This window comes from Episyrphus balteatus, chromosome 2 (assembly GCF_945859705.1).
Source record: "Episyrphus balteatus chromosome 2, idEpiBalt1.1, whole genome shotgun sequence".
NCBI lineage: Eukaryota > Metazoa > Arthropoda > Insecta > Diptera > Syrphidae > Episyrphus > Episyrphus balteatus.
In genome coordinates, this window is record NC_079135.1 from 97,173,478 (window position 1) to 97,189,308 (window position 15,831).

At 29.8% G+C, this 15,831-nt stretch overlaps 1 protein-coding gene across 4 annotated transcripts in view; it reads left to right on the forward strand.

The window, feature by feature from the left end:
• Nucleotides 1-15,831, forward strand: part of LOC129911333 (integrin alpha-PS2) — a 115,689-nt gene that overhangs the window by 77,503 nt on the left and 22,355 nt on the right. For all 4 annotated transcript variants that reach the window (XM_055989093.1, XM_055989092.1, XM_055989095.1 and 1 more), the window contains one exon: nt 4,830-4,956. In XM_055989093.1, the coding sequence (XP_055845068.1) occupies nt 4,830-4,956 (127 nt within the window). The remainder of the gene's footprint in view (nt 1-4,829; nt 4,957-15,831) is intronic.

Below are 15,831 nucleotides of genomic sequence, written 5' to 3' on the forward strand. Positions count from 1 at the left end.
ACATTTTTGGATAAAAGAATTATTATTGTTCAGACTATTGAATTCTCTTTATTCACGTACCTGAACCCCTGTTAACCCATATGAACTTAAAAATTAGAATTGTTCCATGTTAAAGCAACATTGTTATCTGGTCTGTTTAACAAGATTGATACATGTTCAATATTAACTAACCGTGTTGAATCTTATCACACCTTACTGTGTTAAATCTTAATGCTCACCGGTAATTAACACGGTACACCTGTTAAATCTACAAGATCTTTTTCAAATTGATATTGCGATCATGTTAAAGAAACATGATTTTTAGCCTGTTACAAAATACTAACAAAATTAAGTTACAAACAATTATTGTTTTAAAAAGTAGCTTGAAAAAGGGTTTTAACTAGTAAACATTTGAAATTTTTCAGATAGTTATGTTTACTAGGAACTTTGAATGAATTACACTTTGAATAAATTTAAGATTTTATAATTTTTTCGAAATTTCCATAGTTCAGATTCTTTTCCCTTCAAAATTAATGTTGTTTATTGCTCAAAATTGGTTAAAAAAGGCTTTTGTACCGAGATCTATAAATTGACTATTTACAGGGAATATTTTCGATGTTTCGCTTCAACTTGAAGAAGAAATTGCTGTTTTATGTATCAATTGCCAAAAAAATAAATTAACAACTGTTTGAATGGAATCAATTTAGAATTCAAAAATTTCTATATGCAATTACGAGAATTGTTAACCCTCTTAGAAAAGCCTCTTGATCCAACAATAGTTTTTTTGGCCTGAACGTTTTCTGGACATGTTATCTTAGTGAAATGAACATTTGTGAGGGGCAATACATCACTAAAATAATTTTTCCATATTAAATTGATACACCCTAATGTAGATAACTTAAAAAATAAAAAAAAAAACAATTTTTTTAATATGGCCTGTTTTTAATATAGTCCAAATGAGATAATTTCGCAAATTGGGTCAGTTCAAATTAAATTTTTACTTGCTCAATAGGGCAAGTATTGGTTTCGTGTCGAAAAAAAAAATTGAGGTTTTAATCAAAACCAACATTACGATGATGGAGAACTCCGAAAAAGTGGGTCTCGCAATTCCGTCCGTCCGTCTGTGCGTCTGTGCGTCCATCTGTACACATTTCCACAGCCTAAACGGGTGGACGGATTTTCTTTAAATTTGGTAAAGATGATTTTTATGGAATTTTGAAAGTTGGTTTTTTTTTGTTTTTTTTATCTCGTTTAGAAAGTGTACCCCCCATACAAATTTTTTTTTAAACCAAATAACTCGAAAACGGCTCTAACGATTTTGATTAAACTTTACAGGCGTAGTATTCAAAGCTAATGCAATAAAATTGCATTTTTATTTTTTCCAAAAAAAAGTCAAATAAAAAAATTTTTTTTTCATTTAAAAAAATGTTGCCTTAAATGTCTTCCTTGCTCTTCCCCGATATCAATTTTTTTTATTTATATAGAGCCAGCTCCTAAAATCTACAAGTAAACTAACATAAAAGTGCTTTGAACTGCAAGAGCAAGTACGTGCGACCCCAGTCGTGCATTTTATTTTCTATACGATTTGACATTCGAAATGAAATAATTTGCAAAATTATATCAATTAGACTCTAGTTAAAACAAGCTATTACTTTTTCGGGTTTTTAAGTTGTTTAAAATAATACTTTTACCAAAATATTTGTATTATTCAAACGGAATTGAATCAAAGTTTATACCAGTAACAAGGTTTTAACATGATTTTTATTTTATAATAATTAAGACTGCCAAACCAACAAAAGCGTTTATAAATCAAGATGATTCAATGTAAAATTCACAATGTTCTTGTTTGAAGTTAACATGACCGTTTGTTAAATTTCAGCTTATAACTATGTTTTAGTTACTCTGAAACTTCAATAAATAATTTAAATGATCTTTTGTTGAATTAACAATGCTCACTTAAGTTGAATAATTGTTAGTTAGCATGTTAAACTTATGAAAACCTTTATAAACCAACGAGACATGACAAATTGCCAAACTAACACTATCATGCCTACTTACATTAATCTAATCTAACAATGTGTATAGTACCTACTTATAAGCTTATCATCTGCTTATAATCTTTTTTACGCACCTCGTAATAATAACCAGAGCCTTGTTAATTTTTACATGATGAAACTATTTGATCTTTTTGGACTTTGTGAAATGGTCTTCAGATTTTAAATGTTCGATAATGAATAACTTTCTTCAATATCTGAAACTATTAAGCTTATCTTTGAAGCTGTACTTTTATAAGTGGCAATCAGTTTTTTTTTTTTTCAATGCAAGAACTAATAAAAATTGTTAATGTTGTTATGATTTATCAGACTATTAATATCTAATTCAGTACAATCTTAAGTACTTACTTCATAAATACAAAAATTCCATCTCCAAAAATGAACATCAATTTGCCTTTAAAAACCTTTTAGTTCCTTATATCTACTACTTTGAAACAAAAAAAAAAAAAAAAAGATTTTACAAAGTCTCAACATGGACTCCAAAACAAGCGCTGCTATTGTATACATAAATCCTATCTCTGAATACCTATTTTTTTTTTTGTGTAAGTATAAGTTAAGATAGATATAAACTATATATCCCTAAAGAGTTAACACTAAAAACATTTTTGCTAAGCGGCATTCCTTAAATGCTTTGTCTATTTTAAATGTACAATTTGTCTATCCAAATCTACGAAGTAAGTCTCTAGTTTTTTGTTGTTTTTTTAGTTGAACATGAGACTTTATGCTCTGTACCATTCTTGCATGCAAACCCCCATGCAACGTTGTCGCCACAATGCTGCTATTGCAATTGAGGCGGCTTCCGATTATATCATAGACAATCTGCGCCACACACAAGCCAAAGCCACTACTTCTTCTTCTCTTCTTGTATAGATAAACTTCTTTTATATCAGCGCGCACTCACCACACTAAAGTTATTCTTGTAGGTTTCTTTTTTTTTTTTTGTCTTTTCTGATTTTGTTTTTGTTTTATTCTTTTATTATTATTTTATTTATCTTTTTCGATTAAATAGCTCTTCAAAATCGCTCGCTCTTTAGGTTCAGTCGTTGGATATTATATCGCGTTTAGTACACTAAAAAAAAAAAAAAATAAAGTATACAAAAATAAAATCGGTTATCACTGCTTCGAATCTAATAAAACAAATTTAAAAACTTAGGACCAGCTGTACAAATACTTAAATTGTGAGGCAGTAATTTGCATCTTTAGAAATTGGTGTTATAACTTGGGTTTAGGTTCTGTTCAAGAATTATAAATGTAACAATCGCCAAGTTCATGCTTAAACCACAGATAAATTTGCCTTATTCGATTTGTTAAAAAATTAAACCAAGGTTAAACCAAGATTAACAAATATTTTAACCGTGGTTCAGGATCTTTTAATGTTAGAAATTGAAATTATAGACTAAGAAAAGTCCGGTTCAAGGTTTCTGCTTAAATAGGCCGAAATCGGTCAGTACAAAACTTAAACCAAGGCTAAACCAGGCTTATACAACTGCTTCTTAGTGGTTCGTAACTTGAACTCTTTTGACGAATATTTAAAATGTTTAAATTCTTGATCAATCCTCAAAAAAATATTTCTCAAAAAGGTTTAAAGCTTATTGTGTAAGTCATAGCTAAACTTTCAAAAAGAACAGGTCCTTTTTTTTCTCGGTGTAGTTCTGACTTTTTTTTTACTAAATCTCGGTAAAAAAAGGAGATCTCAGACAATGACGAAGGCAAAGAGTAAGGAATTAGCAACATCTACCTCCACTTTATACGATCGCGGTTCGCAATCGGTTTGACAAGATCCTAAAAATGGGCAATATGACTTGTTTTGGGATCTTGGCGAGAATAATGTCGGTTCTGTTTTTTTTTTGTACAATCTCACTTTTGTCAGGTTTTGTTTTATACTGTTTTGTGCAAGCATCACAGCTAAAAGGAAATGGTCGCTGGCGATATCTCTTTGGTATAGGTTATAACCACAAGTTTGCCAAAGACATTCACCGTTTATATCTATTTGACCATAAAAATCTTTTTATCCATGGTCAGTGTCTGGAGATTCCCTATAGATTCCCAGCTATTAACTTGTTGTCTTTTTGTTTATTTAGGTATATATAAAAATGTCCCTTTAGGATCTTCCGAGATAGAGATAGATGTGGGATAGATGGATGGATGGATGGACGAATGGACATCAGACAGATTCACTACCTGTGATTAAAGTTTGTCTTTTTGTAATACGATGCCATCTTCCTTTCGCATTGTTATTGTCGTCATCATCATGTCGAGGAAAGAAAGAGGAAAAAGAGAGCCCTTGACATGGTTTTCTGGTATAAGCTAAGTTACGTAGTAAATATACAAACCGAAGGATTTGTCCATTGCAGAGTGTCCTGACATGTTGTTTTATTTATTGGGCGAATGTTTTTCTTTTTCTCTTTTGGCATGAATCTATACTTGCTCCTTCCTATATAAACAAAAAAAAAAGTGGTCCCATTGGAACAATTTCTCAAGGCAAAACCTAAAATATAAAGAAAACAAAAGAAGCCTCTTTTTTTTTAAACGATTGCTTTCTTATTGTGTGTGACCATTTTGGGGTCTTGAAAAGAATCTTGTAATAATTTTTATTCACTCGGGGGATTCCATTGGGTTTTGGGCTCCATTGTGTTTTGGGACTATACGGTCGGTCTTTTGATGGGTAGGCATTGTTCGTTTAGTGTCTGTATTATTTGTATGCATTTTATTTTAAAGACTTGTTTTATTTTCAACTTGTATTATTTTATTTCTTTATTATTGAAAGTTTTGATTTTTTTTTTTTTTTCATTACAGGCTTGTGCACCAAGATATGTTTTCCATACAATGAATCCATCAATTCGTCCAAGTATAGAACCAGTTGGAACGTGCTTTACATCGAGGAACTTTTCAACTTTCACAGAATATTCACCCTGTCGAACAAGTTAGTATAAATTCTTTTTTCGTTATAAATTTTATTTTTGAATATATTTTATTTAAATATGGTTTAACGGTATGCGAAAAAAAGAAACTTGAGTTCAGAGAGGAAGTAAAACGAAACTTTTTCTTTTCAACAATCCATCTTTAAGCAAGTTGTAAAATTTGGCATAACCACTTTTTAGACTTTATATGATCTATATATAAATATAAATAATTCTAAAGATCTTCTGATAATCATCTTTAAGAAGGATTCAAGTTCATATTAAGTACCTAATAGGAGATACTAAGTAAGAATATTTAATAAAGAAATTAATAAGGATTAAATCAGGGCCGGTTTTAGGGGGGGGGCAGCCTGGGCCATCGCCCAGGGGCGCAAGAATTGAGGGGCGCCGCAGGCGCCCTAAACTTTTACAAAAGTTATATAAATAACGAAGTCTTTCCAATCGATGTTTTATTTATTTTTACTTTCACAAAGGCGGCCCAATTTTTTTCTATTTTACATTTTCAACGGCGCTCGTATTGTTTGTCCTAAACTTTTTGAAGAATGAAGGCGCCCCCCAATTTTGGGTTAATTTATTTGGCTTCCGGAAGGACAATGGTGTCCAAAATCTTCGTTCATCTTTGAAGAACAAGGCGCTCTAATTTCTTTTGAAAGACTAAAGCAATCCTAATATTCCTCCTACCAATTTAATTTTTGCAAAGGCGCCCCTATAAAAATGAATAAGGAAACAGAAGGGAGACGGACAAAATCCCGAAATTAAAAATCCAGAAAGCCCAAAATCCAGAAAACCCTAAATTCCGAAAACCCAAAAACACAAAATCCCGAAAACCCACAATCCCAAAATCCGTAAAACCGAAAATCCAGAAATGCCAAAAATTGACAGCTTCTCCATTTCTCATAAAAACTACGTTTGTGTGTGAGAATAAAAAAAATAGATCTGTTCGTTTTTCCCCCCTCCAGGGCACTCTAAGTCATGTCAATTAACTGTGAAAAAATCAGAGTTTCTCGGGTTTTCATTTTACATCGAACACCTCAGTCCTCAGAGCTTTAGTTTCATCAGCGAACATCGAACACAAAGGAAATAACTCTGGTTGAAAAGGAGCTACAAAAAACGCTTAACAACGAATTCGGAGCTCCCAGAGTGCCCTAGAGCTCACAACGAACAAACCTAATACTTATAAAGGTATGTCGTTTTCGATTGGCCGTCCGGAAGCGCCTGGAATCATTAATAAGCGTGCTGCAAGTTTTTTATTCTCCTAGTGAAAAAACAAAAACAAAATATTTGATTTTTCACCAATACAGATATTAAATTTTAGAATTGGGTGGAAGCGATTCAAAGTTTTTTATTGGATTTCAGAATGAGTGAATCATTGATTCCAATCAAAAGCGACATTAATGTACCTAGTTGAAAAAGTTTTTGAAAAAATATTGTTCAAATAAAACCAACTGTACCTACTCTTTAAATGTGTTTAAACAAAAAAGTCAGAGATAAAGGTAATCTTGTCAATTGAGCCTAAATGACATAAATAATTAATTTTTTTTTTAAGTTAACCTTTTTAAGTTAATACACTGGACATTGTTAATAAATGCATTAACTAGTATATGAGAGGTAAGACATAATCTGCTATTGCTTTTTTTCGTGATTTAAAAAAATTGTTTTTAGATGAATTTTTTTTGAGAGGCGCCACTTGCAATCTTGCCCAATGGCGCCGGTAGTGCTTAAACCGGCACTGGATTAAATAAAAAAAGCTATTTTTTGAAACTTTTTTAATTGAAGTCTAATTTCGCGTCTCTCGTGGTTATCTTTCACAAAAATCCTTTCAATGCCAGGGCCTCACTGGAGATCACCTATAGAATAAGAATAAATAAAATAAAGAGATAAACAGATCTAATGTTCTCTTAGAGTCTAAAATTATTTTCATAACATGAATCACCAAGCACACAAGTTTAAGGCTTAAGCGTCTCATTCTTCATTTGATAGTGACCTAACAGATAGGGTTACCATTCGTCCCCCTTTTGGGGGGACTATCCCCCATTTGCTTCTCAAGAAATAATTTGTCCCCCATAGCTGAAAATGTGACAGGACGCAATGTCCCCTTTTTTAATTTTTATTTTAGAGCATAATATTTTCTTCGCAAAAACATTTTCAGGTTCTGAATACATCCATCATAGCTATTCAAATTGTCACAGCTGGAACAGGGTTGTAAAAAGTCATTTTTTTTTTTTAATTTAAAAAGAATATATTTATTGGAAATAAAAAAAAATTGCATTATAGAAAACAAAAATATATTTTTTGCAACTGAAAACAAAATTTTATTGTTACTGTAATTTGCAGTAAAAATAATTATTTATTGCAACTAAAAATATTTTGCATTGAAAAAAAAAAATTTTTATTGCAACTGAAAAATATTTGAATTGAAAATAAAATTTTTGTTGCAAATAAAATTATTTTGAATTAAAAAACAAAAATGTATATACTTACTGCAAATAAAAATTTTATGCATTGAAAAAAAAAAAAAATTCAATGCAAAATGTGCAAAATGTGTGCATAAAATATTTTGTTTTTAATATTAGTTGAATTTCTTACAATTTTTACTTTTTTTTATTTCAATTTTTATAACAAATCTGTTTTGCCAAAAACTAATTTTTGAAAGCTCAAGAGCGAGACTCAAGATTTGGTTGAAAAAAACTCCTACATTACATATTACTCTAATGGCTTTAACTTGATATTGACAAGTAAATTTAATTTTATATTTTTAAATATCTTTTTTTTTATTTATTTTTAAATATCTTTCCTACAATAATTTTAGTGCTTAAACAAAGTAATTGTAGAGTTTCTCTTTAAAATGTCCCCTGAATTGATCAGATAAAATGTAATAAAGTAGGTATATAAAATAAACCTACAAACGGCTTTACATTGAAAACGTGAAACGTGTGGTCCATTATACCATTCTCTCATTACCTTTCTTCCTTCTATCCATTCTGACATAAATTTGAATTCTGAGCTTATTTAAATCTTAATTTGATTGTTTGCTCTTACAAAGATCATAATCTTCTATTGGAAGCTGATTAGAGTGAGTAGCTCTTATGTCAAATTGTCAATAGCTCTTCAACTTCGTTAATTGCTTGAAAATAAATTTTTGTTTACTTTGTTTGTAATCAACTTTTAACAGATTATGATCGTTTAATTTTTTTTTTCTCACCATAATTCAACCCTACACGTTGTTCTTGAATTTCATTCAAATTCTTAGGTATTATTATACTTATACCAACAAAAGGTCACAATATTATACTGAAGCTGCACTTGTAGAATAACCCTTCTAGTATTTCAGTTCCACATAAAAAAACTATAATTCATCAAAAAAAAAAAAATGTGTTGAAATAAATCCAACCAGTCAAAAGTTTGATGGTCAAATTGCAGCAAACTTTGAGCGGTGCTATAGTGTAGGCTTCAAATGTCAATTTGATTTTGTAACTCCGCTCCGGTAATAATCTGACGTTTACCCTTTATGTGGTCAACTTTGAACATTTTTTTTCTAAGGTTTCCGTAAGAAAAAAAAAAAATACAAACGTATTTTTGTTCCCCTTTAAAACTCATTTAATATGAGGATTCGTACTATGTATTTTAATGGCAAGTAGTTGCATGAATCTTTCAGCACTCTAAGAAGAAACCAAAATTGTACAAACACATCTGCAATGCATTTAGGTTGAAAAAATAGAAATAGAAATTTGTGAACATTTTTATCTAGAAAAAAAAAGGTAAAACTTGGTTCTTAAAAAGATCGCAGACAATGCGAAACAGATATTTTCGTGCTATTTTTTATTTCTTTTGTGTTTTTTCTTCTCTAAAGGATACCTACGTGTTTAATGAAAAGAATTTATTTGTACCAAAATCGCTTATCAATTTTGTCTTTGGTTTTTTACAGACCATGTACTTTTTCAATATTTTAGAAGTTATGAACAGAAGAATGTTGCAAAAGAAAATACTGACTTAATAATTTAATTTAAAGTATTCAAAATTGTGAGAATCAACAAGAACGAACTGCTTCACTAGAGAAAATACATAATACAAATGAATTAGAAAAATTAAATTCCACACATTTTCAATGCAAAAGTCAAGAAAATCATGACAATTTGAATCTTAGGAACTTATTTATTTTAAAACAAAACTTTATTATCCTAAGCATTAATTTTAAAATTGCTTGATTCTAAAATGAATTGAAAATTTTAAGCCAAATTGCAAATTTTGTACGTCCGATATGAACAAGAGCATTGAAATAATTCTTTCAGAAAAAGCAATGCCAACATATTCTTAGTATACGCATTGCAACATTTTATATTTTATTCATCTTCATGATAATCACTATAGTTTTTTTTATTACATCAGCGAACGGAATCAATTTTACAAGAAATTAGTTATTCATTCATGTGTATTTTAATTGAAAGTGATACTGCCTACCGCATTGAAGTTTTTGTACTGAAAGATCAGATTTCAGATGTTTAAAATGGTTTTGTAGCAAAGACAAATAAGCGCAAGAAGATTGTGGGAGTTTTTTGTTGTCAAGAAATTGTAAAAAAGTCTTTAATTGGCTTCTTTTTTAAAACAAATCAAACTTCTATTAATACAGTCAAATAAGGTGAAAAAAAAGGTAAATCTCGGAATGAATGCTAATAGACATTTTTTTTGCTCAAAACCTTCGTTTTGGCATTTTATAACTTAGATCAAAAGTCTAGAAAAATCTCATGTCCGCAAGTCGCGATTTTCAAGGTCAAAGCACGAAATGGAGATTTTCAAATTAGCAACAATGGACAATGGTATTATATGCACATATGATACATGATTTCAAGGTATTTTTTAATGCTGATTTCAAAAAAATTTTTTGGAATCAGACTTTTTTTTTAGATTTTTGACATATGTTTAAGAATATTCAAAAAAACATAGAAATCAAAAAAATGGCCTATTAGCTCCAATTCCCAAGCTGTACGAGGATGTTTTTTAGTGCATAGTCTAAAATTTCCCCTTTCTCAAAAAATACCATTTTTTCATAGATATCAATGTTTTTTGCATTGCATTGTTTTTATTCTTAATGATAATGGATATGAAAACCTTCATGCAAAATTTGGTTCCTCTACCATATCTTTTAAGGGTTTTTCGGTAGTAAGTTAGCAACTGTTATAATAATATGGGTTGACAGATGAAAAACAGGTATAACTTTTTTGAGAGACGTCAGATTGCCTTCGTTTAAAATTTTTTGGAATCAGCATTAAAAAATACCTTGAAATCATGTATCATATGTGCATATAATACCATTGTCCATTGTTGCTAATTTGAAAATCTCCAAGTCGGTAAAAAAGATTCTTAATCTAAATGAGAGTCAAATACGTTCACAGCAGGGTTCGAACCTCGGTCCTGAAATTTTGGAGCAAATTAAAAAAAAAAGTGCAGCAATTGCAAAATTTCCGGAGTAGATTTGAAACAAAAAAAAAATCTTTACCTTTTAGGAACTTTTTTTTAATAAAAAATAAGTAAGTCCTAATTCCAGTCAGTTCAATTCCTAAAAAAGAACTATTTTGTGATAAATTCACCTTGGACCAATTTATATTGTTTAATTAGCCTCATTAATGCAAGTGGTGGTTCAAAAATGTGTTTGCAATTCTAAAATAAATACAATTTCGATTTAAAACATTCCAATCTGGTTAGCAAAGTTAGTTCAGGAAGCAATTTTTTTGTGTGGAAAAAGTGGAGTAAATCCTGAAAAATCGGAGCGTTGGAGTAGATTATTTTTTTCCCTCAAAAGTGAAGCAAATTTGCTCCGATCGGAGCAAGGTTTTAACCCTGGTTCACAGTGTCATTCAAATTCCGTGCAATATAAAATGTAAATAGATTCGAGTAAATTCAAAAGTACTAACTTTATTCATTTCAACGAACTGGCTATAAGTTGATTTGGTCATGTTATTCGTCGAGCTGCTAGACGGGCACCGAACTCCATCATTTTTTCTGATATGTGTACCTACTTTTTTTCCCAAAAAATAAATTATGAAAATTTGGGAGTCAAAAGAATATATATTCGAAATTTTTTTGTTTTTTGTTTAATTTCACGGTGTTACAAAAATGAGGTTTTAAAATATACGCGGGCGGAGACCTATCAGGTTTTGTAGAGCTAGTCGCACTGAATACGAAACGGTATTTGAAAATCCCCTAACACCCCCAAAATCTGGAGTTACGGGCAAAAAACGGTTTTTTGGACCTTCACCCATTGAAAAAATTCTAGCTTCGACAATTTTTTACCCATTTTCGATTTTTTTACAGTTTCTGATAAAAGATAAATATACCTTTTTAACAATGTATAAAACATGTAACTCGGTTAAACCACTTAGAATTTATAAGATGTCAAAGTTCAAAAATTCAATTTTTTTTGTCATTTGCCCAACTTCGGCATCAATTTAAAGTATATGTTTTCAAGACAACATGCTATTTAAAAAATATATTCTAAAACTATATCTATTTCCCAATTGATCGAGGTATTTTTTATGAAAATCACTTCAAAATTGGCTTAGAAAAAAAAATTTTTCGATTTCAACCCAGATACAGAAATTGGAACTTTTAGGTATAGAACAAAAATGTTGTTTCGGCACGTAGTAGGATAAGTTGGGCGCCAGGATTTGATGAAGGGTTTTTGTAGAGGAGCTCAATACAAACATTTTTTTTCTTTAAGAGGGGGGTCTATCTCCCCCCGTTTAGGTGGGAGGGGCATTTTTCTAAAAAAAAATTATCAAAATAAAAAAAAATTATTAAAAAACAACGGCAACACTTACAGTAATAAATGATACCATTTCCAAAAGGCAAAATTGTGCATTTGATTCTAATTTTTAAATCAATATAATATTCCCAATAGTTTTTGAAATAAGAGATTTCAAAGTTAAAAATAGGGGAAAATATTTTTTTTAAAACTCATTTTATACTATTTTTGTCCAGACTGTGAATTTTAGTTAATAAATTACTTAAACAGAAAACTGCCTCAATTAATTCCTTATCGAACCGTGAAAACTATATGTTTCTATGTCTTCTAGTTTTTGAGAAAATTGAAAAATTATTTTATCAGATTTTTCTTTTTTCAAAATATTTTTTGTTTTTATTTGTTTTTATTTTTCAATTTTCTCAAAAACTAGAAGACATAGAAACATATAGTTTTCACGGTTCGATAAGGAATCAATTGAGGCAGTTTTCTGTTTAAGTAATTTATTTACTAAAATTCACAGTCTGGACAAAAATAATATAAAATGAGTTTAAAAAAAAAAAATTTTCCCCTATTTTTAACTTTGAAATCTCTTATTTCAAAAACTATTGGGAATATTATATTGATTTAAAAATTAGAATCAAATGCACAATTTTGCCTTTTGGAAATGGTATCATTTATTACTGTAAGTGTTGCCGTTGTTTTTTAATAATTTTTTTTTATTTTGATAATTTTTTTTTAGAAAAATGCCCCTCCCACCTAAACAGGGGGAGATAGACCCCCCTTCCAAAGAAAAAAAATGTTTGTATTGAGCTCCTCTACAAAAAACCTTCATCAAATCCTGGCGCACAACTTATCCTACTACGTGCCGAAACAACATTTTTGTTCTATACCTAAAAGTTCCAATTTCTGTATCTGGGTTGAAATCGAAAAATTTTTTTTTCTAAGCCAATTTTGAAGTGATTTTCATAAAAAATACCTCGATCAATTGGGAAATAGATATAGTTTTAGAATATATTTTTTAAATAGCATGTTGTCTTGAAAACATATACTTTAAATTGATGCCGAAGTTGGGCAAATGACAAAAAAAATTGAATTTTTGAACTTTGACATCTTATAAATTCTAAGTGGTTTAACCGAGTTACATGTTTTATACATTGTTAAAAAGGTATATTTATCTTCTATCAGAAACTGTAAAAAAATCGAAAATGGGTAAAAAATTGTCGAAGCTAGAATTTTTTCAATGGGTGAAGGTCCAAAAAACCGTTTTTTGCCCGTAACTCCAGATTTTGGGGGTGTTAGGGGATTTTCAAATACCGTTTCGTATTCAGTGCGACTAGCTCTACAAAACCTGATAGGTCTCCGCCCGCGTATATTTTGAGTGTTACACCGTGTTTTATTTCTGCATTCTATAAGCTCCCATTTACTGAACATTTTTTAAATTTTTCTAATGATTTTTTTTAAATCTATTTTGTGCCGAAAAATATTTGCTTTTCTGGTTTTCAAAAATAACCGTTTTGTTGAATACAAATATCTTAAATCACCATTCCTTTAACTTATCCAAAAATATTTCTTGAAAACTTTAAAGTGCTGTCATTTAAGAAAATTCTATTTTTTTAGATTTTTGAAAATTGAAAAATAAAATATTTTTGGACAAACAATTTTTTTTACAATTAGGTTAATAATTAAAGTGTGTTCTTTTTGACCTCCAATTTTCAAAACAATTTTTTTTTTTTTTTTTTTTTTCAAAAACTGTGGGTTCGATGTATCTTTTTGTTTTTAAATACCTCGTATCTTGGAACAGATATCTCCGATATAAAATATTTGAGGACTTGCAATTCTCTCAAAAACGGCTCTATTCATAGAATACAATATTGATACAAAAAATTCAAATATTATTTTTTAATCAGTTTTTTTTTTTGAAAATATTCCTTAAAAAATTAAAAATTTGGTTTTGAAAAATTATCTTTTCAAAAATGGCACATTAGTTTTTTTTTTTTTAATTATGTGTTAGCTGTTCATTCATAAATTACTAAGACTTAATAATTACTATGATCGATGTAGGTATCGAAGTCTTCTTTCTTCTAAAAATAAAACACCCTTTAACTCAAGATATTTTGAATGAACCCAATATTTTAAGATTACTTGTATAGAAGAGTAATAATTTTAGCTGTGCATTATTACCTATTGTTTTCTAAAATATTGTACAAAACTGTGGTAAATAGTTAAGAGTATTAGGTATTTCATTTTTAAGAAAATCAAAAGTTAAAAATTCAATTGAGGTTATAGAATTTAATTTTGCTTACAGAAACATTTATTTTTTTGTGAAGATCGTAGCTTTTTGGCCATTTTTTTTTTGTTGTTTTATAACATTTGAATGGAAGATCCTGTTATTTTTATCTCAAAAAAGTACAAATAGAATAGGTTCTGACAGACTGAATACGAGGCTCATCTTCTTCTTTTTTTTTCTATTATCTCTTTGCCATGTGGGACCAAAATCTTAAGATCGATTTTTTTTACAAACTACATTGCAAGAAAAAATGTATTTTATTAGAAAATTAAGTAACATAATAAAATCTTGTACATAATTGAAAAGTAAAAATAAACGTGACAATTTTCATTCCATAAAAAAAGAAGAAGATCCATTCTACCTATTGACTATTAAAATTTTCATCCTGATGCTGACTTCATTGCCGTTAATGTGTGATCACACATCTTTCCAAGTCTCTTCTCAACAATGAAAACATAAAACCTGTAATTCTTTTATCTCAACCTCCATCATCACTCTGTAACAATAAAAACAACAACAAACGATCTCTTTAAATGCGGTGGATCTTTTTTTCCCTCTTACTCTGTACACCGCACGATCATTATTGAACGATAACAATTTGTCGCCAAGGTGTTTCGAATATGTTTCGGAAACTTGTCTACAACTTCAAGAAGTCCAGTAGGTATACCTTCCTTCCTTTATACGTGCCCTGCCCAGAAGCAAAGCCATTGTCACAATCGATTGAAACCGATCAAGGCGATATATGTATCGTCTGGAAGTATTTTTTGCTCCTTTTTCTTATTGCTCATGGCTTTGTAAATTTTTTTTTATTCATTTTTACGAGTGTTCGTTTTTTTTTTTGTTCCTGGTATATTTTCCCTGTTCAGCAATCATTCTTCGTGTGGAATTTCAATTAGAATTGAACGAGATGAAATGTTGGAAATTCTGTGAATTACCAGTTTGTGCGTATAAAGGAAGGACTACGATAAAGAGTGCCCTCTGAACATCAACGCATCCTCACAAAGAAATCGGAATTTGGAACTTCAGTCTGCAAACTGTAGAGACCGACAAAAAAAATTCCAATAAATCGGTCCAACTATATTTGGAAGCAACCACGAAAATTGCATCGATCAATCTCGAAGAAGAAGACATTTTTGGTCTTGGAATGGTAACGATCTTGTTCATGATCAATTCAAGTGGTACATATTCACTTGGGTTACGCAAGTTTTTGAAGGTTTTTTTTTTGTTCAGTTTGTGTTTTTTTGGCAATGAAAGCATTTAAATTACTGATCAGTTTACGAGTGCACACATAAGACAAGTGTCACAATGTAATTTAAAATGCTAACGAAGATTTTTTTGTCAAGGCTTCAAAATGATCGAAATTGGGGTTTTCATAAAGGGAATAATTCAAGCTGGAAAAGGTATTAGCTGAATAATGTTGATAAAACTTAAGAACAACTTAAGCGATTTTGATAAAACATTTTTCACTTGATTCGTTTTTTTTTGAAGTGAAAACTTCTTTAGTATCGTAGTGATTTGAAACACGATGAAACGAAAAAGCGACAGGAAAAATCTATTTGTTATAATTTTTTTGTGTGAAATTTCGACATGGTTGGCTTTAAAAAATTCTTACATTTTTTGTAGGCATCGTAGAAATATGATTGGAGCATCTTATAAAAGGTGAAATAATAAGCTTTCAGATGATATAAAATTTATTATATGTTGTCTTATGGTGTTAGAAAAAATAAGACTTTATTTTTGCTTTTTCATCAAAACATTTTTTTTTTTTTAATAAATTATTTTTATACGTTTTCTTTAGAAAAAATGATTTTTAAAAGTTTCACATCTACCACTTGTGAATTCCACACATGT